Source organism: Mus musculus, chromosome 17, assembly GCF_000001635.26.
Source record: "Mus musculus strain C57BL/6J chromosome 17, GRCm38.p6 C57BL/6J".
Classification (NCBI taxonomy): Eukaryota; Metazoa; Chordata; class Mammalia; order Rodentia; family Muridae; genus Mus; species Mus musculus.
In genome coordinates this window covers 66810006-66833487 of record NC_000083.6, presented here as the reverse complement: position 1 = coordinate 66833487, position 23482 = coordinate 66810006, and the positions used below count along the sequence as shown (strand labels likewise).

The window sequence follows — 23482 nt, the reverse complement described above, 5'->3', positions numbered from 1 at the left end:
CTTCTAATGAATAAAGAAACCAATCACTGGGCAAGTAGGTGGGACTTTTGGGTTTGACACAGGGACAGCAGAGACAGGAGAAAGGGAGTGGGCTTTTGGGTGGGAAGGACAATGGAGTGAAAATGTAGGTAGCAGAGACCACCCCCCTCCCCAGTTTAGCTACCAAAGGATTTAACTTAGAATAGTTTACTATTAGGATGCTATTTGCTTCACCCAGCAATTATGTTGCCTTTTGATTCTAAACTAAGTATGTGTGGTGTTTTCCTTCATGTGGCAACTCAATTGGTTCCAGGGAGAAAGGTACAGAGGTAAAGCATGGATTTGCAAGAACTGCACCCCAAAAGGCTCCAGGGCATTTGGAAGCATGGGGCTGGCGTTGCAGTGACCCACCATGGGAACTTAGCAAGCTAAGTGAAGAGATTTTGGGACTCAAAAATCTCCATGAGATAAGAACAAGGCTGCCCAGTGCCTTGCTGGAGATAGTGTGGATTGTATTTTTTTTCATATTACATGCTACAGCTATCATCTCAGAGTCCCACATTGCATTTGGGTTTTGAGTTGGAAGTGATCATAGGTTATAAAATATATAATTTCAATTAGTTTTAATAAAAATTCAGTCTTCTATAGATACTTCAACTTATAAGTTTGAGAAAGACCAATTTATGCATTTGTAGAGGGTAGCTCAATTTAAGGCTCTTTAGCATAAACTTAACTGGTCATGTATATGGAAGCATATGGATCAAGAGAGACTCACACGAGACTGCGGCATCCACATACCTCTTTCCCTGGCCTAGTATTTGCTCCTTCAAAGACTTCCTCACATGCTGAGAAAACATTTCATGGCATATCAACCAATAGGTCACACCAAACAAAACAGTAGCTTCAAGTGACAGGGCAGTAAAATTGGCTCCCTTTCTCCTGTGGTGGGATAAGAAGATCCCTGCCTGCCTGCCTGTCTGATTCCATTACCCATGGCAGATTGTCAAATGGTCCATCAGCCTAGCATTTCTTTTTTTAATAATCTTAAATTTTAACTGCTATACAATGTACATATTTATGCAGTGTTACATATAAATTTCTTATATATGTATATATATGTGTATATATGAATATATGTGTATATATGTATATATGTGTGTGTATATACGTATATATGAGAAATTTTTTCATACAATATAATTTTAGCATATTTCCTCTCCATCAATTCCATGATCCAACTTCATGTTCTTGCTTTCAAAAACAAAAAAACAAAAATCAAAAACAAAGCAAAACCAAAAACAAGAACAAAACCCAACCCAACCCAAACAAACAAACAAACAATAACAACAAAACAAAATAATAATAAAAAAAAACATGAGTTCATTCTGCATTGATTGGGCAGCTACTTCTGGCCCTAAGGCTTGCCCCTGGAGTTTGTTGATACCCAATGACACTGTATTGGATAAAACTGATTGTCCCTTTGCCAGCAAGTATCAATAGCAAATAGCTTTTGAATTAAGGTTGGGTCTTCATGTCCTCTTCGCCCTTAAGTGTTGGGATTTTGCCTGGTGTGAACCCATATAGGTCCTGTGAGTGCTGTCTTAGTCCTCTTGTATCTGTAGACACTGATCAACAGTAGGGTCATCCATCACCTCTGACTCCTACAATCTTTCCTCTCCCACACAGCTCTCTGAGCCTTGAGGGGAAGAGTTTGATGGAAACATCTCATTTAGGACTGAGTGCTCCAAAGTCTCCCACTCTCTGCCCAGTATCGAGCTGTGGGTCTCTGGGTTAGTCCCTGTCTACTGCAAGAAAAGAGCTTCTCTGATGAAGCTTGGATGAGGCCCTGATCTATGGGAATAGCAATCTGGCACTAGGAGCCATGTTATTATTACTATGTTTCTTTAGCAGCTTAAGAGTATTGTTTTCTCTTACATCCTCCCCATGATAAGTTAACTAGTCTTGGACTCTGGGACACTTTGCCAGTGTCGAGTGTAGGCACCAGCTCATAGAGCAACCTTAAATCTACTTTTTAAAAGTTGTTGATTACTCCCATAATATTTATGCCCCAATTGTGTCAGTATACAGGCAAGATACTATGGTAGACCCCAGGATGTTTTGGCTTGGTGACATTGGTGATTATGTTTTCCTCTCTCTGATAGTGTCCAGAGCACCTTCCAGGAACACAAACACTAGTTAGTAGGGGTAAAGGCTTATAGCTGGGTACCAGTTCAATTTCCCCGCAATTGACATATGGACCTGGTATCTTCAGCAACAGGAACTTGCCATCACATTGTAGAGAGTAACCAATAGTTTTTGTGAGTCTCTGATGTTGGGGAAGCCTAAGGGACCCCTTTGGCTAACAACTCCATGAGATGTAACCTATTCCTGGCACTGGAGTATTTCTTTGGTAGCATCAAGTGGCAAGTCTGAGCATCACCTCCCTTACTATCTGATAATTTCATTTAAATTCCTTCTATACAGAGATAGATAGACAGATGATAGATAGATAGATAGATAGATAGATAGATAGATAGATAGATAGATAGATAGATAGATAGATAGACAGACAGATAGATAGTCTATAGTGTTGGTTTCCACATGTTTTTTTTTCAAATTTTTCCATATTCCATCTCCATTAACCACCCTTCCCTCTCCCCTCCACACTTAATCCCCCTAGTTTTTCTGTTATCTTTTCCTAATGCCATATTTGATTTCTCTTCCTTGGGAGCTCCTCTCCTCCCCTCTGGTACCTTACTAGGTACCTAACATCTGTGGTTACTCAAACTGTACCACATTAAAAGTTAACATCCAATATTTGGGTTTTGGGGGAAAAACCTGGACTCAGGGTGATATTTTTTTCCTATGTCCATGCATTTACCTGCAAGTTTCATAATTTCATTTTTCTTTACAGCTAAATAAAAATATCCCATTATGTAATACAACATTCACATTGTCCACTCATTAGGTGATGGCCATCTGGGTTGTTTCTAGTTTCTGGCTCATAGAAAGGTAGAGAATGTGGGTGAGCGAGTGCCTCTGTCTTTTCTGTTTATGTCCAAGAGTGGTATTGCTGGATCTTGAGGTAGATCTGTTCCTAACTTCATGACAAATTGCCACAGTGATTTCCTGAGAGGCTGTACCAGTTTGCCCCACGGCCAGCAATGAATAAGTGTTCCCCTTTGTGTGCTATTTCACAAGGGATTCTGGGTGTGTTTATATTGTTTATTCCATCTTGATTTAAGTTTGGTAGATCATATGAGTCAAGAAATTCGTCCACTTCTCTTAGGTTTTTCAGTTTGGTGGAATACATATTTTAAAGCAAATCTATGGTTCTCCTCTCTACATGCCCTTGGTGTCTATTCTAATGTCTACCTTTCAACTCTAATTTCATTTATTTGGATCTTCTTTCTCTGTCTTCTGATCAGTCTGGCTGAGCATTTGTCAATCGTGTTGATTGTCTCAAAGAACCAACTCTTCCTTTCACTGATCCTCTGTTTCTGTTTGTTTCTGTTTTATTGACTTGAGCCCTGAGTTTGATTATCTCTCGGCATCAGCTCCTTTAAGGTACTCCTTCTTGCTTGGCTAAAGCTCTCAGGTGTCTTGCTCCATTACTTCAACGTCTCTCTAGGAGTTTTTCTGCTCGTTTGTTTGATTTTTGGGTTTGGTTTTTGAGGGTTTGCTGTTGTTGTTTTCTGTCTTTCCTTCTTTCCTTCCTTCCTCCTTCCTTTCTTTCTTTAAATTAGGCACTTTCCTGTTAGAACCAAGTTCCTTGTACCCATAGTTTGGAGGGATCTTGTGTTATCATTTTCAAACATTTCTAGAAAGTTTTCATTTCCTTCTTCATTTCTCTCTCGGCCTACCCTTCATTCTGTCATGAGTTATTCAGTTTTTGTGAGTTTACTTTCCACTGTTTTTATCATTGTTGATATCCAGCTTTAAGAGAGGGGAGTTAGATATAAAGCATGATGTTATTTCAGTTTTCCTATATCTGTTAAGATTTTTCTAATGTCCTAACATGTTCAATTTTGAAGGATTTCCATGGACAGCTGAGGAGAAACTTTTTTTCTTTAGTGTTTGCATGGAATGTTTTGTAGATGTCAATTAGGATCATTTGATTTGTGATCTTATTAAACTCCCACATTTCTTTGTTTTTTATCTTGATGAACTGTCTTTTGTAGAGTAGGGAATTTTAAAGTCACCCACTGTCACTGTGTGGCTTTAGTTGTAGTAATGTTTCTATACTGATAAACTTAGATGTCCTTGTTGGGTGCATAAATGTTTAAAGTCGCAATATCCTCATGGTAGATTTTCCTCCATTGAGTATGTAGTGCCCTTATCTATCTCTTCTGATTAGTTTTGGTTTGAAGTCTATTTTGTCAAATATTAAAATGGCTACACGAGCTTGCTTCTTAGGTCTGTTTGCTTTGAATAACTTTTTCCATCCTTTTACCCTGAGGTGATGTTCATTATTGGTTGTAAAGTGTGTTTCTTGGATGCAACAGAAAGACAGATCCTATTTTCTAATCAAATCTATTAGTCTTTGTCTTTTTATTGGGGAAATTGAGACCATTAATATTGAGTTATTAATGAGCACTGCTTGTTGGTTCCTGTTACTTTGCTGTTGTGTAATGATTTCCTTCCATTTGATTTATTGTTCTAAAATTATTTATTCCTTGTATCCTCTTCAAACTGAAGTTTCCCTTCTAGTCCCTTCTGTAGGTCTGGATTTGTGGTTAGAAATTGCTTAAATTTATCTTTATTATAGAATGTTCTCTTTCTCTATTATGATTGATAGTTTTGCTGGGTATAGTAGTCTGGGCTGGCATTTGTGGTCTTTCAAAGTTTATAGATCACCTTTCCAGGCCCTTCTGGCTTTCAGGGTCCCCATTGAAAATCAGGTGTTATTGTAATGGACTTACCTTTATATGTGACTTTGTCTTTTTCCCTTGCAACTTTTAATACCCGTTTTTGTTTCTTTAGTGTTTTAATTATTATGTGTTGTGGGTAATTTCTTTTCTTGTCCTGTCTATATGGTGTTCTGTATGCTTCTTGTATCTTGATAGGTACCTCTGTCTATACATTGAGGAAATTTTCCTCTAATTTTGTTAAAAATTATTTTCTGTGCCTTTTACATAGACGTCTTCTCCTTCCTTTATCCTTATTATTCATAGATTTGGTCTTTTCATGATATCCTAGGTTTCTTAGATTTCTTTTAGATATAACACTTTCTTTGACAGAGCCATACATTTCTTCTGCCTTGTCTTCATGGCCTCAGATTCTCTGTTCTCTGTCTTGTGATCTGTCGGTGAAGCTAAGCTTTTCTTTGATATCCTGAATTTTCACTTTCCAACTTTATTTCACTTTGGGCTTTCTTTAGATATTCACCAGGCTATTTAAAGAGTTAATAAATGCTATAGCTTTGTCTGAATCCACAGTTTTAGTAATAATTATTTTCATCTGTGTTTCTACTGGCTGATATAATGAAAGTCAAGTTGAAATAATTAGTTATCAGACCACTGTGGATTTTATTCCTTAAATTTTTAACTTTGAAAACAACATTATGTGGCACTTTGAACAGATCTATCTGTTGACAGACAGTTCCTTATTCATTTGGGTTTATTCTGCTGGACTCTACCAAGAGCTATTTCATCCCTACTGTGAGAAAAATTAAATACTTCTTAGTTCCAGCTTCTACCCCAGCTTTTAATTAAGTCAAAGCACACACATAATTATACAAGCCAGGACTGGGAAGCCATTTGTCCTTTTATTCTTCTGTCTGTATGTGATTTCCATCTCTGTAAATTTGCCCCCTTGTAGTATCTAATTGAAAGATTACTTTAAAGTGAAGGCAGCCTTCTATGAGCCGAGGTACAGTCTTTTCTAGGCACTATCTTTGTGGCAGGGTCTGTATTAGAGAGGGGCTTGGTGGCAATCCCTCCCTTCATCCTGAGTGACAGTTGGACAGCAGCATTATGGAGTTCTTCCCCCTTGAGCCCACCACACCTGTAGTAAATGTCAATGCATGTCACAAACCACCCAGCATGGTTTCAGAAAAAAAAGGTGGGGAGGGGCTGTTTCCTTCTGCATTGTCCCTAAGTGGGCTACCATTTGTTCCCCAGCTCTTCCAGAGGACTTTTCCCAACAAGTTCATTCTTTGCTGGGTTTTCTCTATTGGTTGTGATTGACACCTGTCATGTGGATGATTGACACCTATCATGTGAATAATAATATGGCAGGAAATTTTTTTTCTCATTTCCTGTTCCCTCATGTGCAATAATAGATTACAGCAACTATTTTCCGTCTAAGTACCTGCCTTACCATCATTCTCCTCTCTCACTTTCATTCCTGGCTGAACTTTCAGAGCTATGACCATTTTTTCTTCCCTCTAATGCCCCCCTCGACAGTACTACAATCTTTGAGCAGTTATCCTGCACTGTGACAAACCACCTACAAAATTACCATAGAAAAGGGACACTTTCAGTTAGTCTCAGTCTCAGATGTTTATTTTAGCCCAGCAGCCAGATGGGCTCACTGCTCTGGGGCCTACAGTGAGGCAGCACATCACAATGGGGAGAGCATCATGGAGCAAAGCCATCCATCCTCCTGATGGTTCATGAGAGGCGGGGGTTGAGGGGAAAGAGGAGATACCATCTCATAGTCTCCTTAGAGGATAGCTTCCAGTGACCTACAGTCTCTCACAAGGCTCCACTTCCTAGAGGTTTCTCTACCTTCCAGTGGTGCCATGTTACAGATAAAGCCTTAAACACATGTTCCTTATCTTCCAGTGTTTGGAAATTTTCAGCCATCTTTGTTGAGTTTTAGCTTAATTCCCCTTTCATCTGAGAATATTCATTGTGCGTTTTCTTTCCTTTAAAAGATATATAAAAGGTGTGTTTTTATGGTCCCAGATACATTCTACACCTGTGGCTAAGACCTATCAGTTTGAAAATATTCAACTGTTAATGTGTAAAATATCCTAACAATGTCAGTTGAATTCAGCTGATTTGTTGTGCTAGTGAACTGAAGAATGTCCTCAATGATTCTATGCCTATCTGATCTGACCACTGCTAATGGAAGGATGAAAGTCTTCAACTATCTGAATGGATTCATCCACTCTTCAACTATATGAATGGGTTCATCCATTCTTCAACTATATGAATGGGTTCATCTGCTCTTCAACTATCTAGATGGGTTCATCCACTCTTTAAATATATGAATGGGTTCATCTGCTTTTCCTCAAAGTTGATCATTCCTTGACTCGTATATAGGCTCTTTGGTTGGGAACATATCATGAGACTTTAAGACTTTTTGAGAGCAAACCTTTTCGTTTTAATGTAATGCTACGTTAATCCATGGCAACTTGCCTTTCTTTGAAGTGTTACATCAGATCTAATGCAGCCCATTCTAATTTTCTGCTGATCATTGTTGACTTTGTGTGTCTTTCTTCGTCCCTTTACTTTTTACTCTATCTTGTTCTTTGTATAGATGATAAATTTTCTTACAGATAATTTTAAGTTGGGTCTTGTTTTTTGATCTGCTTTGAGAGTATCTGTCTTTCAACTTATATGTACAGACTTTTGGCCTTTCTATTGAACATTGATAAATATGGGGTTAAGACCTAGTGTATTTTAACCATTTTGGATTTACTGCCTCGTGCTTTCTTTATCTTTATAGTTTGTCTCCCACTTTTTCTACATCATGTTGAACATTTTGTATTATTCCACTTTCTCTCATGTCTCAGCTTCTTTTTCCCTCAGTTGTCCTGGATACACAGGCACTCACAGCTGATGCCAACCCAACTTTAGAGGACTTTATTCTGCATTGCAGGTATTTTTCTAATGGCAAAGTGCACTTTCGTTTTCTTCTCTGTCATCTCTCTCATCCATAAGCAGTAGCTGTCTGATACTTTGTTGTTATTTTAAACAAGCTTTTATCTGCTAGATTAATTAAAAATTCATAAAAGATATCATTATAATCTCAATTATTCCATTTCCTACATTCTTCCTTTTTATGGACACCCAAATGTCTAATTTATGTCATTTTCCTTCTCTCTGACATTTCTGTTGTGGTTTAGTCTGATGCTTGTATTATGTTAATTTGATCTCCCAAACTGCAGGAGAAGCTACTCATAAAATGCTGAGGGTCCCTGTCCCCAGTTGGTTTCTATTGGTAAATAAAGTTGCCAGCAGGGAAACAGAGGTAGGACTTTTAGGATTCCCCAGCAAGGGACCAAGGGAGGAAGAAGAAGATAGCTGCCATGCTGGGGAGGAAGAAGAATACCAGGACTGAGATTTGCAAAAGAGAGAACATAGCCATCATATAAAAACTGGCAATCATGGCCCAGGAGCACTGGAGGTCTAGGTTTAGGGCAGCCAAGATGGAATATAAGTTTTAGTAAGTAATAACTCAGGAATATTGGAGGGGAGAGTGTCAGCCATGAGGAGGTTTGGAAGTGGCCCAGCCATTGAGCTATGCAGTGGCTATTCCTGGTTGTCAACTTGACTATATCTGGAATGAACTACACTCCAGAATTGGAAGGCTCACCAGTGACCCTAATCTGGAAGCTTGGGAGATAGAAGTTTCTGACCTGGATCTTGGTATGGAGATCTTGAGGCATAGTGGCTATGAATTCCAGAAGATTAAGACAGGGAGATCTCCAAGTTCAAGGTCATCTGGGATTAAAGGTGTGGTGGCACACACCTTTAATCTGGAAGAAAAAAAGCTGGTGCTCTCTCTCTCTCTCTCTCTCTCTCTCTCTCTCTCTCTCTCTCTCTCTCTCTCTCACCTACTTGCCATATGAGACTGAGCAACTGCTAGATCCTTGGACTTCCATTCACAGCTGCTACTGACCATTGTTGGGAGTTGGACTGCAGACTATACAGACTAAAAGTGTAGCACAGTGTGTTGAGTACTACTACATCTAGAAAAAGATGGTTAAGTTTGACTGTGGCCGAGCTCCTGGGCTGAAGAAGAGGGGCAGAAGAGAGCTGGATGAGGTAGAAAGGACTGAAGACAAATTGATACCAGCATGGTGTGGTATTCCTGTGACAGCATGACCATGTTTTGGGGAGGACTATGGAAGGACTTTGGAATTTTGGGCTAGAAGATACCTGCTTGAGTTCCAGTCCTGACTTCCTTTGGTGATAAACAGCAACATGGAAGTGTAAGCTGAATAAACCCTTTCCTCCCCAACTTGCTTCTTGGTCATGATGTTTGTGCAGGAATAGAAACCCTGACTAGGACAAGATATTTAAAGCATATTAAAATATGAGGCTGTGTGTGTGTGTATGTGCGTGTGTGTGTGTGTGTGTGTGTGTGTGTGTGCGCGCGCGCGCGTGTGTGTTTCATTCAGGAACCCAGAACATTGGAGCAGGTAGCAAGGAATGTGCTGCTGCCACCATGGAGACAATCTGAGTAGAGTTAGTTGGGTACTGCTTCACATTTCTTCTTCCATGTTCATGGGGCAGAACCTGTAGGCAAATGGATACGAGGTTCTGGGTTGCAACCCTCCTTCCTGTCTATGCTGTAGAAGTCTTCCAAAATCTCATTGTATATGCTAGGGGCTCTATTTCAGAATATTTGATTTGTTAAGAAGCTGTGATAACCATCTTTAAAGAACATGAGATAGAAGTCATGGCTACCAACTACAACCTATTCTCTATAGCCTGTTCTCTAAGGCAAGCAGATTACTTGCCTTAGTGTATATAACCCATAGGTCAGTTTTCAGAGACCTACATGCTTACTGAGGTGTCCTCAGCGGGCACAGGGATCTTGTGGCTGACTCAAACTGTGTGGCTCCTGATGGTGGAAAATGACCTCCACTAACAAACACTTCCTAAGCCACCAAACTCTGTAGTCAGCTGACCAAAGGCATTTCATTGTATAGCTACACTAGCTGGCTTCTTGTTATCTTTATGGTAGACAGGCACGATGCTATATGTGAAGATGCATATATCCTCCTACCAGGATGTTGAGAGTAGGATTGAGATGCCAATCCTAGCTGAGTTCCAGGGAATGATCCTGGTTTTTAATGTGCTTGCTCACCCCTAAGTCCTTTTTAGACTCCGCAACAAAGTTGAGTTGTGCTGTTCTTCTCACAGCAACTTTACTCCCTATGGGGGACCACTTCACAAAAAGTGACTGTGCAATTTTCCTCAGGATCACAGGGGTTAGCTTCAAAAGAGGCCATCTTTCTGATGCCAGAAATATGCAGTGCTATCTGCCCAGCTCTGATGATGAGGTTTGGTAGCCCAGTCGGGGCCTGCAATGGATGTACCGTGCTTCTTTTGTTCATCCTTCTTGGTTATTGAACCTAAGAGCAATGTCACTGTGAGCCCTATTCCAGGCATGTCAAATATTTGGCTCTAGTACAAACTGTTCTTAAGAATAATGGATATTCTTGTTTTCAGAAGACACCTAAGTACTTTTAACATTTTCTTTAAGAAGAGCATGCCAGCAACAAATTCCACAACTTTCATGTGACTCCCAAGGTTTATTTCCCCATTGCTCAAGGATAACTTGGTAGAATGGAGCATTTTAAGTTGGCCGAGTTCTCACTTCTTTGACTATTTCACCCACTCTGTAGTCTGAGCAGGTTTCTGAGAACATCACCCTCACTTTGTTGTTCCCACTGGGGAACCATGCTTGCCCTCATCATCTTTTTTTGTTTGTTTGTTTTTTGGTTTTTCGAGACAGGGTTTCTCTGTATAGTCATGGCTGTCCTGGAACTCACTCTGTAGACCAGGCTGGCCTCGAACTCAGAAATCCACCTGCCTCTGCCTCCCAAGTGCTGGGATTAAAGGCGTGTGCCACCACTGCCTGGCTTCTTCATCTTCTTTTAGGATTATATTTGTTTCAGTTTCTTTTCTGCTATCTGCATATGGTAGCTATAGATATGTCAGACTTGCACTTCCTAGTGCTCCCTGGATTTCTTGGATGTGAATACAGCAGCATTTGCCCTTTGAGCTTTGGAGAGTGCTGAGTCATGGTTGCTTCAAGTGTTTCTTCGGTTCCTGTCTCTCTTCCCCACCCATGGCACCATGGAGACTACATTCTCTGAACCCCTGTCCACATTGTATTCCCAGCTGTATGTTCATCACAGTGAATCCTCTTATCAATTAAATACCATTTATTTAAATTTGCTAATTTGGTTTCCCAGAGGTTTTCCACTCACATACTTTCTCTCCTTTGAGTTGTGAGCTCCTTGTTTGCCCATAGTTACCATGGCTAGGGGAGAGCAGTTCCCCTGAGTTCTCAGCCCTCCTGTAGATCTAAGAGTCAGTTGGTATTCTGTCCAACAGCTTTGGCTGTTGTTTGAAGAGAGTGATGACTTCTGGCTCCAGCCTGCTGCCTGGAAACTCTTAAGATTTTTCTCTCATTTCTTAAAAATCATCTATTGACAGATATTGATAGGAACCTTTATATCTTCTTTTAATTACTAAGGACCTTTGAGATTCATAAAGTGCAGGATTGGAAGTTGGGCAATTACAGAATTTCAGATAAACAATTCTCTAAACATTATGATGAAAAATAAATGTCCCCGTCTTTTTATATGAGTGTAAAGAAAGTCATTTCCAGCTAAGGCCTTGATTCCCTTCCATAGGAGAAAAGTTTTCTTTTGGTTTCTGACATTCCATTTTAAAACCATAGATCTACAGTACAGGGTAAGAGGCAGACAGACAGACAGACAGACAGTCAACAGAGTCAGAGAATCCAAACTGTCCAGTCATAAGTGAACTTCGGTTCTGAGTCTAAACTTCCTCAACCATTTCTGAGTGTTGACAGGAGCTGTTGTTCCACATATTATAATAACAAATAAAAGACACTCACTTCAGTCCATGTCTCCCATCACTAGGGATGACCTGCTACCCGTGATAATAGTTGATCCCATTCATAAGCATCTCCCATGCCACTGATACCTTGTAACACGTTCTATGTCTTCTTCTGACTTGTTGACTTTTCAACAGGGTCTACATTTCAGCTGATGGAGTATTCACACCCAAAAGCCATCCAGTAACGTCCAAGGCAATCCAAGGCCTGTTTAGAGTCAGAGAGTTCTGGGTCCTGGCTCAGTTCTACCACCTGAATGAGCAGCTTTCCTGAAACCCCATTGTCTCATGTGCAAAGTAAAAATTAAAAATATGTCTTCCACATTTGCCAAGATCAAAGGAGATAACATAGGCATGGCGCTGGCATGTTCTGGCTGTCTGGGAAACTTTAGCCCTAACTCCTTTCCATCCTAACACAGTGCTATGACTACTTATGGAGGCCATCAGTGGTAACCAATGCTCTTTATTTGGGCCAAGCAGTTTTTATTTTAAATTGTTAATTATCTGCTGTGCTGGCTAGTTTTATGTCAACTTAACACAAGCTAGTTATCTGAAAGGAGGGAACCTCAACTGAGAACACACCTCCATAAGACAGGCTGCAGGAAGGCCCAGAGAGAAATTTCTGAATTAATGATTGATGGAGTATGGGTCAGCCCATTGTGGGTGATGCCAGCCCTAGACTGTGATCCTGGGCTCTGTAAGAAAGCAGGCTGAACAAAGCCATGGAGAGCAAGCCAATTTTGGACTCATGGCTTCTGCATCAATTCTTGCCTTCATGTTCCTACCCTGTTTGAGTCCTGGTCCTGACCTCCTTCAGTGATTAACAGAAATATGGAAGTGTAAGCCAAATAAACTGTTTCCTCCCCAACTTGCTTTTTGGTCATGGTGTTTCATTGAAGTGATAGAAGCCAGAACTAAGACATTTGCCAACATTTAAACCTGAGTTGATACAAAATCTGGCTCTCTGACTTCTAAAACTTACAGTGACTGGGCTCCCCTCGGGCATCCATTGGTAGAGTCGAGTCAGCTTCCCCTCTTTGTCTCTAGTCCTCACTACCTATATTTTCTGACCCCAGCTTCCTTTCCTTATATGACCTGCCTGGCACATGATGTTTGTGTTGGGCATTGGAAACACAAGATAAAGCATAGGAACACCGATCAGTGAAGGAAGGCTGGCTGGGGACACTGAGCTCACTGGTTTTTGAAGAAGGTTCGTGAGCATAGAGTACTTATACAACAGATACTAGCTATCAGCAAATGATGAGTCTCTGATTTGACCTCCATTCAACCTGAAACTATACCTATGAATCCTTAAAGGTGTTCTTCCGTACTTAAAGACTAGTAATGAAATGTTTAGTGTGGTTCTCTGTTATTAATTTATACATAGAAAGAATGAGAAAGAAATATGTCATTTCTGGTACAAGTCTAGCCTTTGTTATGGCTGCACGGCTTGTGTCTGCCACCATTGTCCACCCCGCCAGCAGTAATGAAAGAGGTTCCCATTAGCTCTTATTTGCAATCCTTTTAGAGGAGTTCAGACAAGTAAAAGTACAGGAGAGTCTGGGAAAGTTGAGTATGCCAGTATCCATAAATTGAACTAAAGGGGGATGTCGAAGCATCCATCTGTATAAATAAGCCAGAGTAAGTCAAAGAAATTCACACCCAAAGTGAGAGTTTGGTCTGACTTCTGGAGCTAAAGTCTCTCAGTTCTCTACTTCAGTGGTCCAGGGGAGACCTGCCCTAAGAATGATCTCTAGGAACTGGCGTTTGAGGAGATCAGCAATAAGGTAGTCTCTGCCCAGAGCACCTGATGGTTGACAAGAGGCAGGCCTAATGCAGAGCACCTGATGATTGACAGCAGGCTGGCCTAATGCAGAGCACCTGATGATTGATTGACAGGAGGCTGGCCTACTGCAGAGCACCTGATGATTGACAGGAGACAGGCCTAATGTCTGCAGCTGATGATTGACTGACAGCAGGCAGGCCTAATGCTGGCTCCCACACAGCATGTCTGGTCAGTGCCCGGTGAGGTTACCCTGGCTGACTCCTCACTCCGCTCATCATGTCTCCCTTCCTTAGACACTCTACGTGATTTTTCTCTCATCTGTCTCAAATAAATGTCTTCTCTTCCACCAACTTTTAGCAATTAAAAGGGCAAGTTAATCTTGGAGCTGTTCTTCCTTCAAAATATAGAATTAAAAGATGATTATAACTACAGGCAAGAAAGCATTTGGCTTATGCATCACTTAGAAATGATAATAAAGATTAGCCATATGGCCTCCTGTTCTAGCGCCCTCCGCTGCAGTGGCAATCACCTGACGTGGGTGTAGTTGTGATGATGGGGCTCATTTTCAATTCTGCTGCATCGATCGGCGGCATGATGATTTACTGGGAATAGCTGCCATTTTCCACTTTACATACTGATGGGTGCTTAGGCAGCATTTGAATACTCTTTTCTTTTTTTCTTTTTCTCCTTTCTCTCCAAAAGGGTTTTGTATGTTTGTAAAAATATATTGAAACCGAATTACATCCTTTCCCCCTCCCTCCCACCAGTTGCTCCCCTGTTCCCCCACTCTCAAGTTGCTAGCCTCTTTCCCTTTGATGATGATCATCATCATATGTATATGTATGTCCTAATATAGAAATGAAACTTGCTGTGTTCATTTTTGTCACACACATATGGTTCAAGTCTGACCGTGCTCTTTTTAATGGTTCAAGGCTGACCATGCTATATTAGACAAGGGGCTCATCCCTGGAGAAGCTGGTTCTCCTTCTAGCAGTCATTGATTGCCTCCAGTTCTTTGGTCGGGAACCCAGGAAATCACCTGCTTCCATGTTAGCATGCCTGTGAGATTGTCGTTGTCCTGGTCTTGTTAATGAGAGATCCCTAGGAGAGACTATTCCACAGCAGGATGGGGTTGACAATGCTACGGTCATCTGGCATCTCTTCACTACGTCACTGTTTTCTAAAGTATTTGGGATTCCATCCTTGTCTGTCTTGGGTCCATAATCTCTGGTGAGAAGATCTTCAGACAGATGTTTTATCTGCTGCTTTACATCGTTTTCCGTTGGGGTTTTCAGGATTTTCATGTAGGTAGCCATCACTTTAAACGAGTGTCTCATGGCTAGTGAGTAGGACAAGGAGGTTGGGTTCCCTGCGTTTCCTCCTGCCGAGGGAAGGAATAGGGACAAGTTATCCCAGCTGGAAGTTAGGTTGGCTATGGCCAATGTCATTTCAACACCTAAGAATTGCAGGTTAGTGGGGTGGAGCCCTGTCACAAATTGAGAACCCGTAGTCCAATTTTGCCTGGCAGATATTTATTAGAATCTTCTCTTTGACACTCTGTTTCACTTATTTCGTAAGAAGCTAGTGACTCTAGGAGTTTATCAGCCAACAGATGTTGACAGAATCATCTAATGATTCTGGTTATTTGGGATTCGTTTGTTGTATGGAAAGCACTCTCTGATTTTTCCAGCTTGTCGTTGTCGTTGTTGCTGCTGCTGCTGCTCTTACTGTTGTTAGCAGAGACAGTGGACGCTTCTCTCTCCGTGAAACCTGACAGGGAACCTCACATGTGTAAGGCACATAAATCATTGCAAGAACGAATGCAGTCGCTCCTGAACACCAGTGAGCACCTGTGCCATGACTCTGTCTTCTGTCTGCATGCACGTCCACATAACTGAAACTCTTTGTCCCAAGGAAACTGGCCAAGAAGAGGAAGGAGACGATGAGCAGCACCCGGCAGGAGATGACAGTGATGGTGAATTCTATGGATAAGAGCTATGCTGAGCAAGGCACCAACTGCGACGAAGCCTTCTCTTTCATGGGCACGCACAATCTTAATGGGAGATGTAAGTGCCCCCACCGCACGGCTGTCACCTAAAGACCAGGTTCTGGTAGCTCCATGGGATTAAAGCCCCAAATCCTCTTACACAGAACTGCTTCCTCTAGCCTCTATGCCTATGTTTAGAGAAGGTGTTTTTCTAAAGGTGCTGGGACATAAGGAGCCCAGGGATCCATGGGAAATGAATGTCTTTCAGTTCTCTGAGAGCAGTGACACAAAAGCTCCCCTCTGGCTGAGCACACACCTGCTTCCCCCTCACCCCTTTGGTTGCTTAGATCCCATTTGTAAGCAAGCCAGGTGTGGAATGCCACCAGGGAAGTCTGTTGTGAAACGGGTCATTAAATGGCACTAACAAGTTAATTGTTTGTTTGTTCAGCCGACAGTCTCTGCCTTTATTATAGGGCAATTAGCGGCAATTAATAAATTAAAATGAGCTTCAGCACGTCTCAAGTTTGGCATCACGTGGGCTAGCCAATGCCTACCTGAGCCCACCTGTGATCTCCATGCAGGCAGCGTTTCTGGAGATCAGCAACTCAATTGTTTATCTGAGTTACCAAAGGAACACATTTTTTTTTTCCATCCCTGATTATGTGGCCAGTGACCAGCGTTAGATCCCAGAGCTGGGTCCGATGCTGTAGTTCGTGGCACACACTCATCGAGTCCTTTCTTTGTGGGGAAGCCATCCATACTGACGACCACTGCTACCTCCTGTATGATCAGGATGTCCTCAGCGTGGGTCAGAACAGCACAGGTATGAACAAAGCAGTGCACAGAAAGCCCGATAGGAGTCTAGGGCATCACAGATAGGCATGGATGGTGTGTGCTGCTCACCTGACCAAGCCTTTTGGCCAGAGGATGCTGGGCTGCCAGCCTTTCTTCCCTTGGGATTAAGGTACGCTCAGCTCAACTGTGCCTCAGAAGCCTCGCATGCCTGTTGGGCTCACTTAGCTTTCACAGACTGCTTCTTCTGATTAGAGTGGCTGCCATTGCCCTGCCTTTTCTCCCCCTATTCAAGTGAGCTGCCTGCACACCCAGCCTGCCAGGCACTGCTCTGACCTAGGAGGACAGCACTCTTGGGTTCTCGGCCCCCTATGACATTCAGGGTGACATTCAGGGTGCAGAAACTGGTGTGTCATCGTAATAAACTCTTTTATGTCTTTCTGCTGTTTTATCTCTTAAAAAAAGATTATATATATATATTTTTTTTTTGAAAATCCATACATGCTGACCTAGCTCCAAATGGAAGTATCCTGCCTTTGATTGTTTGAATCAGATGGTGGGGGGGACTTTAAATACACAGAGAGCTAGAATTTGCATAATAGCAGCTATTCTCTATGCATCAGCATACAAGGGACCACACAGGATGGGGGACACAGCTCAGGGGGAGAATACTTATCCAGCTTATGTGAGACATATGTGAAACATATGAGAAACCCCCAGAAGACAAAAAGGTATGGAGAGGGAAGGAAGAGACCACTCAGAAGGCTCCTCACTTTCATTTCACTGTCAGGTTCTCAGGAATCCATTTTCCTGTAATGACCCACACCAAGGACAGAAACAAAACTAATAACCATGGGATGTTTCCCGTTTGAACTCCAGGGGGAACATCACTGCTGGACAGGAAGTCTTAACTGGGCAGTTAGCTCTATTCTGGTCTGTTGCTGTGAGACCGCTGAGGACCACAGCTTTGCCAATGCAGCCTCTAATTGACCCATCCCTTGGAATTCTTTGACCCTCTACTCAGTGAATGCTGCAGAAGAACTTGTTCCCTCCTCTTTGTTAGGCATGAAAAGTCTCTAACAGTTTCATTGACAGGGATCCCCAGGGTAAACATTTTCACAATACTCTATTCATTCCCTCTCAATTAAAGCTACTAGGGAAACAATCCCAAGGAGAGTTTATAAAGATGCTTGGGCTACACACACACACACACACACACACACACACACACACTTGCACGAATGCATACCATGCAGGTATACATACCTGCAAGTTCTCACTCAGAAAAGTTCTAGAAGCTGTGAGCTGAGTTACTTTTTAAAATGAGATAGGAGAGAAAAAAAAAAAAAACAAGGCTGGAGAATTTAAAAGTAAGGAGAAATTCATTTATGGGAGTGGGGTGTAATCTGTCCACCAAAACTAATATGAGTGATGCCTTTCTCTTCACTATACCATAATAAGGGGAATGTAGACTATAGGAAAGGAGAATGGGCTCTGTATGAACACTTAAAGATGAATGTTCGGCACAAAGGTGGATTTGAATACTCAAAAACAAATGTATTTTAACACAAAAGTAGAAATAAGCATAGGTACTTTGTATCTGCCTCTCACACATTTACCAAACACATAGAAATGGCTACAGAGGATCAAGTGGCCTTGTGTATCTCTGTGGGCACTCAGCATCAAATAAATCACTGAAGTGCTTAGAACTGTAGCCATGGGTGATGATGGTAGCCATGGGTGGTGATGTTGAACTACCCTGAGCAGACATCAGTCCTCATGCTTTAGTGAAGTGAAAGTGTGTCTAACTACCAATTTGGGATGCAGAAGAGAGTGAACATACTACCTGAAAAATTGGAAATGCCCATTTTCAGTGGACTCAATTAATCAGAGGGCTTGACCTTTCCTTTGATCAATAGAGGAAAATGTACTCTTGTGATGGTCATGTACTCTTCAGAGAAATAATCCAAAGAAATGTATTACTATTTAGTAGTAGTAGTAGTAGTCGTCGTCGTAGTAAAGACTAAAAGGGCAACATAGGAAAAGTGGTTTCCTTTTCAGTACAGCACAAATCAACTTCACTTTTATGAGCCAGGTTTCAGCAACCCAAATTTTCAAAATCTGAAAAAGGAGAGGATTTTTAGCAAAGCCCCATAACACTGCCATTCCCTTCGTTCATCAGGAGCCCCATATTGACTTATTCCCACATTTGTATTCATAAACCCCAGCTCAGAGCAGAAGCACTGTCACAAAGTGCAAGGCAAACGTTCCAGAGGAATAAACCTCTTGGATTTCCACATTCAATGTGGTGGCCGCTTATAGGTGTTTTCCATTATAGGATAAGAGGAGTCCTTGTCTGATCAAAAGGGTTTGTCTCCTCAAAAGGATAAGGGATGACCCAGAAACTACTGAGAATGGTGGCATTCACCATGTGGAGTTCAACGAATCCCAGAGTCTCCTCCGCATGAGTGGTCTACCCTCACAAGGACCAGCTGCCATGATTCTAGAAGGTCCTAGATGCCAAATTCAACCTGCCCGTGGCCTCTGACCTGCCTTTTTCTCTCTCCACAGCTGTGTCCTCGCCATCATCCTTTACCATGAAAACAAACACGCTGAGCACATCGGTGCCGAATTCCTATTACCCAGGTAACGGGCTGGGCCACCGTGCCTCCTTGTGCCACTTGGGCTTTTTTGCTTTATGTGAAGCCTCAGCTTCCGGTGGCTTTCCTGGGGAAGTTGGGGACCGTTCATCAGTCATTTACTGTTCTTTCTCTTTTTACTCTCTTTGCACTGCCCTGCTTACGATGTATGACAGACCCATTTGTGCCAACTGCAATCTTAGGTGAGAATGATTCCCTTTCCCAAAGTTTATTTCAGGAGTGACTGAGACAAATCAGCTGTCCCCTAGAGGAGACTGGATCTTGTACTGTGCATGATGCCATGGTTAGAAGCGGGGCATGGGGTGGGATGGAGCTAGGGGCATGGGGCAGGCGATGAGTCTTCCTCTGAGGTCTCCACTGGTAGGAAGGATTTGCTGCATGTGGCGGGTAGGGTAATACCAGAGGGCTCCCCTTTTCTGTGTTCAGAATTTAATGTCAGCTCTGATCCCAGGGGGGGAGATGAACGACACGTCATCACTCAGCTGTGTACTTTCCAGAGCTGAATCCTGTCCAATGTGACAGTCATAAAAGTGGAAATGGCTGCTCATTATTTTCACTTATCTCTCTAAGCACTAAAAAAAAAAAAAATGCCAATTTCAAAAATAGCATTTTCCTAATGATGCCTCCCGACATAGTGCAGTGATCACAGCAGGGTCTAGACCCCCTGCCCGTCCACCCAAGGCACCCGCGCCCCCCCCCCCCCAGCCATGCTGTCTATCACATAGTGGAATTTTAACGGAACTGATGTTCTGAACGGCAGAATGGCAGGAGGGCGCTTTAGCATCATGTACTTTGTTATATGTCAGATGTCCCAAGAAATGATCTGAAATGTTAGCCCAATGGGGCAGAATGCATTTAAAGTATGAAATATTCCCAGCAGGGGGTTACAGGAAAAAAAGGTCCTGCTTGTACAGTGTAAGAAGGGTGAGGAGACATGGCATTACCTGGCTGTGCTAAGCAGACAAGCATGGGCTGCTGTGGCGTTTGAGACGCATATGTAACCCGAGCGTGTCCTGGCTGTGTTCTCTTTCTACTACTAACCTTCCGGGAAAGGAGCACAACAAACGCGACTTCCAGGTATATAATGGTTCACTGTAGCCAGAGCTTCATCCTCGGCTTCAACTTCTTCTTCCTGACTCTCTTCACTAGGCCTCAGTACCCCACAACTCCCCTCTGTGCTTCTCAGTTCTCACAGTTGTTCAAGTTTCCAAGGAGAGGGTGACTTTGGTCTTTATACTGGAGGGTATTTTGGTTTTTGGTTTTTTTTGTTTTTTGGGGTTTTTTTGGTTTTTTTTTTTTTTTTTTTTTTTTTTTTGGCTTAAGCAAATTGGTTGCCTAAGGGGGAGAGCTAAGGTGGAGTGTGGAGCAGAATATTCGAAGTGGTTATTCTGAGGTCCGATGCAGCCCCCATTCAGGCTCTAATGCCAACTACAAAGGGGGTGCTTGGTTTTAAACCCTTCTCACAGGTGAGGGACACAGGCTCATTTCATGCACGCTGACATTGAGGTCTCCATGCAGAGCCATCTGTGAAGTCACTGGGTGGGCGAAGATCAGCACACGAGGTGGTGGTGGCATTCACATTCCAGGTTCCCCTGTAGCTCTCATCCTGGAGGAACCATGGGTGGGGAGGGCTGAGTCTCGCACTGTCAGAGGGAAGAAAGCATTCAGATTTCACAGCGGGGTGAAGATAAGCTTATTAAACAAATATCATTTTTCCAAAGCCACTGCCTTTATTATTAGGAACATTAATGACATCTTTTGAAGTCGATTAAGCTCCCTTTTCTGAGAAAGCATGACTCAGAAAACAGACAATTCCAGTTTCAAAACTGGTGTGAACAAAGTAAGTCAGCCACATGCACAGATAACTATTTTCTGGTAAAATCTGTGCAGTAGAAAACAATGGGGAAAGTGGTGGGATTTGGAAACTGTGGTAGAACCCCAGGATCTGGTTATCTCTGGAAACCACTGGAAGAGGAGCTTGGTCCTTTGCAGGGTACGACCAGTTACGATTTACACTGAGACAAGAAGGGCTGTTTTGTTAGGCTCAGCACAAGTTATCTCTCTCCTATGTTAATGTTTCATTTTCACTTGCAAAGACCCAGTTCTCATGGAGAATTTAAGTCTATTTTACTTCATTTGCTTGTGAAAACAAATGAATGGATGGATGGATGGATAGATGGAGACAGATAGACAGACAGACAGTTTGATGGTAGACAATAAATGATTGAGCCGCCTCTGTCTCAAAAACACAGCATCCATTCCAAGTCAGTATTTTCAACTAATTCATGAATGAGTAGCGAATTAATTTTCAATTCCGAGAAAATCATTGGAATTAATATATTCAGAAACCTTCCTGATTCTTTCCTCTAAGACATTATTTTTAATTTTAAAAAATTGTTGCTGGGTAACTTTTTAATATAGAAAACAGATGACATGGGGTACTGTTTATCAGTAATAAATCATCTCAGGAGTCAGAGAAAGCTGATTAATTGTTCACGTTCATAGAGTTGGGAATTTCTAGGAGGAGAGGTGACCCAGTTTCCTAATAGACATGGCACACAAGTTCCCGTGGACACGTCTGTGTCAGAGAACAGCTCTCTCTGGAGGACATGGTCGTGTGGAGATGGCTGAAAAGGTGTTCCATTCTAAAGATGAGGCCAAAGCATCAACACTCGATGGAGAAACACGGGCGACATTGGCAGCAACTGTAGCTCCGAGGCCTTAAAACTCTAAAAACAGCCAGGCCTGGGAGCAGAGCATCACCAGATTCATGGTATATCCACTTGAAAATGCCTGGCTCTTTTAGGTGGTGTTTCTGCTCAGCCACAATGAAAGGCAAATTAATGGTACTCACTACACAAAGTATAAAAACGAAGAGAACAAGAGAGGTACCGAGGGGAAAGTAATTAATGTTCCATTTCTTTTAGTATTTATACAGAGAAGAGCTTCTCTCCCAGAGGAACTAAGAGCCCAGTGGATTGAGTACATCAGCAGGGATCCTGTGTCCTGGCTGATAACTCTTGGCAGTTGCCAACAAGCAGATCTGATATGCAGATTCCCAGGGGGGGTATTGGTGACTATTAAGATGGGAACATAGACCTTGCTAAATGTCAAAGCAAATCCAAATGAAAAGCAAAAACAAATCATGAAATCAGCTTCTCACCCTTTTTTTATTTTGTTTCTTTTTGTGTCTTTAGCCGCCTTGTAGTGAGTGGGGTGCCATTTCCACAACGGCGACATAGCTCCACCCCTGTGTATCACCCTCCATACCATGCATCCCCAGGGGCTTTGCAATGCATACAGAGCAGGGTTGCAGGACAGGCACTAAGTTCCTTAGGACTAATCGTTTAAGTAGAACAACAACCACCCCCCCCCAAAAAAATCATTGAGAACAACTATAGTTGAAACCCCTATTTACTATATAATCTGAAATTCCCAAACATCCCCATCCTTCCTCATATATATTTATTACTTATATGTCAAATTGATTTGCTATCTACTTTCCAGTGACTCGGCACTGTGATTTCATAAAACCCTGCCTAGTTCCTGAAACAATGAGAAGGATTCAGCATTTTTAAGGAGTTAACCCATAGAAAATTCTTAATCGAATAGCCTCAATTGAACACGTCTGACTCAAACACATTTTAGTAGATAACACTGTTGCAATTCATCAATCTAATTTACCAATTGTGACCCATTAAAATAGAGCCTATTTGGGCTCCTTTGACCAAATTTTGACATTAATTTTCTAGTACAATTTGATTGGCTTTGCTCAAGAAATTTAAAAGACAAATGTATACAAATAGCCTTTATTTAGTTATTTCTCAGTTTATGGGGGATGAAAAGCAATTTTATACTAATTTTAATCTCCTTTATGTTATTGGGTGCCTAAATGAGAGAACTCCACCCTAACTTGATGGCAGAGTTTAGGCTCCGCCCTCTGACCGTCTCTGGAGAGAGTTTACTGGAAGGCTAAACCACATAGTAGAATTGCCTGTAGTTATCCACACAGACTGTTGCTTACGTCCTGTCTCCTTTTTCTCCTCCTCTTCTCTCCTGATCCGATTTAAAGTGCCAATCAATGGTAAGTTCCCCAACCGGCCCCTTGGAGAAACTGCGGAGGGAGTGTGGGAGTGTGTGTCTTACTCACAGACCTGACAGAGCCAGTGTGCTGCCCTGTGCTGGCCTGCATGTTTGCTGTCCTATACCATCCTATGTGTGATGCGTTGGCCCGCAGTGTTTCATTAAGTTTTCTGATCCCAGAGCATGCAAAGTGACTCATTGAAACATCACTCCCAAACCAGTCTCCCTCTCCCTCTCGGTTTTTTTTCTCTCTCCTTTGATTTCCTAAACTAAGTGCCCATCCCACCGCTAGCTTTCTATGCCAAACCATTTTGTGCACTTTTCTTTTGCTCACAGAACATTTGTAGAGTTCGTTTATTTCATC

The 23482-nt window shown here is 42.1% G+C and overlaps 1 protein-coding gene and 2 pseudogenes across 2 annotated transcripts in view; 1 reads left to right on the top strand and 2 right to left on the bottom strand.

Moving 5' to 3' along the window:
- Window positions 1-14912, bottom strand: part of LOC115488805 — a 44054-nt pseudogene extending 29142 nt beyond the window's left edge.
- The window catches only part of Ptprm (protein tyrosine phosphatase, receptor type, M), a 687644-nt gene that overhangs the window by 521004 nt on the left and 143158 nt on the right, over window positions 1-23482 (top strand). The window contains exons 16-18 of one of the 2 annotated variants that reach the window (NM_001357625.1): window positions 15511-15662; window positions 18947-19021; window positions 19191-19217. In NM_001357625.1, coding sequence (NP_001344554.1) covers window positions 15511-15662; window positions 18947-19021; window positions 19191-19217 — 254 coding nt within the window. The remainder of the gene's footprint in view (window positions 1-15510; window positions 15663-18946; window positions 19022-19190; window positions 19218-23482) is intronic. The other variant, NM_008984.2, reaches the window with a different exon arrangement.
- On the bottom strand, window positions 9708-10368 carry Gm18961 (predicted gene, 18961; annotated as a pseudogene).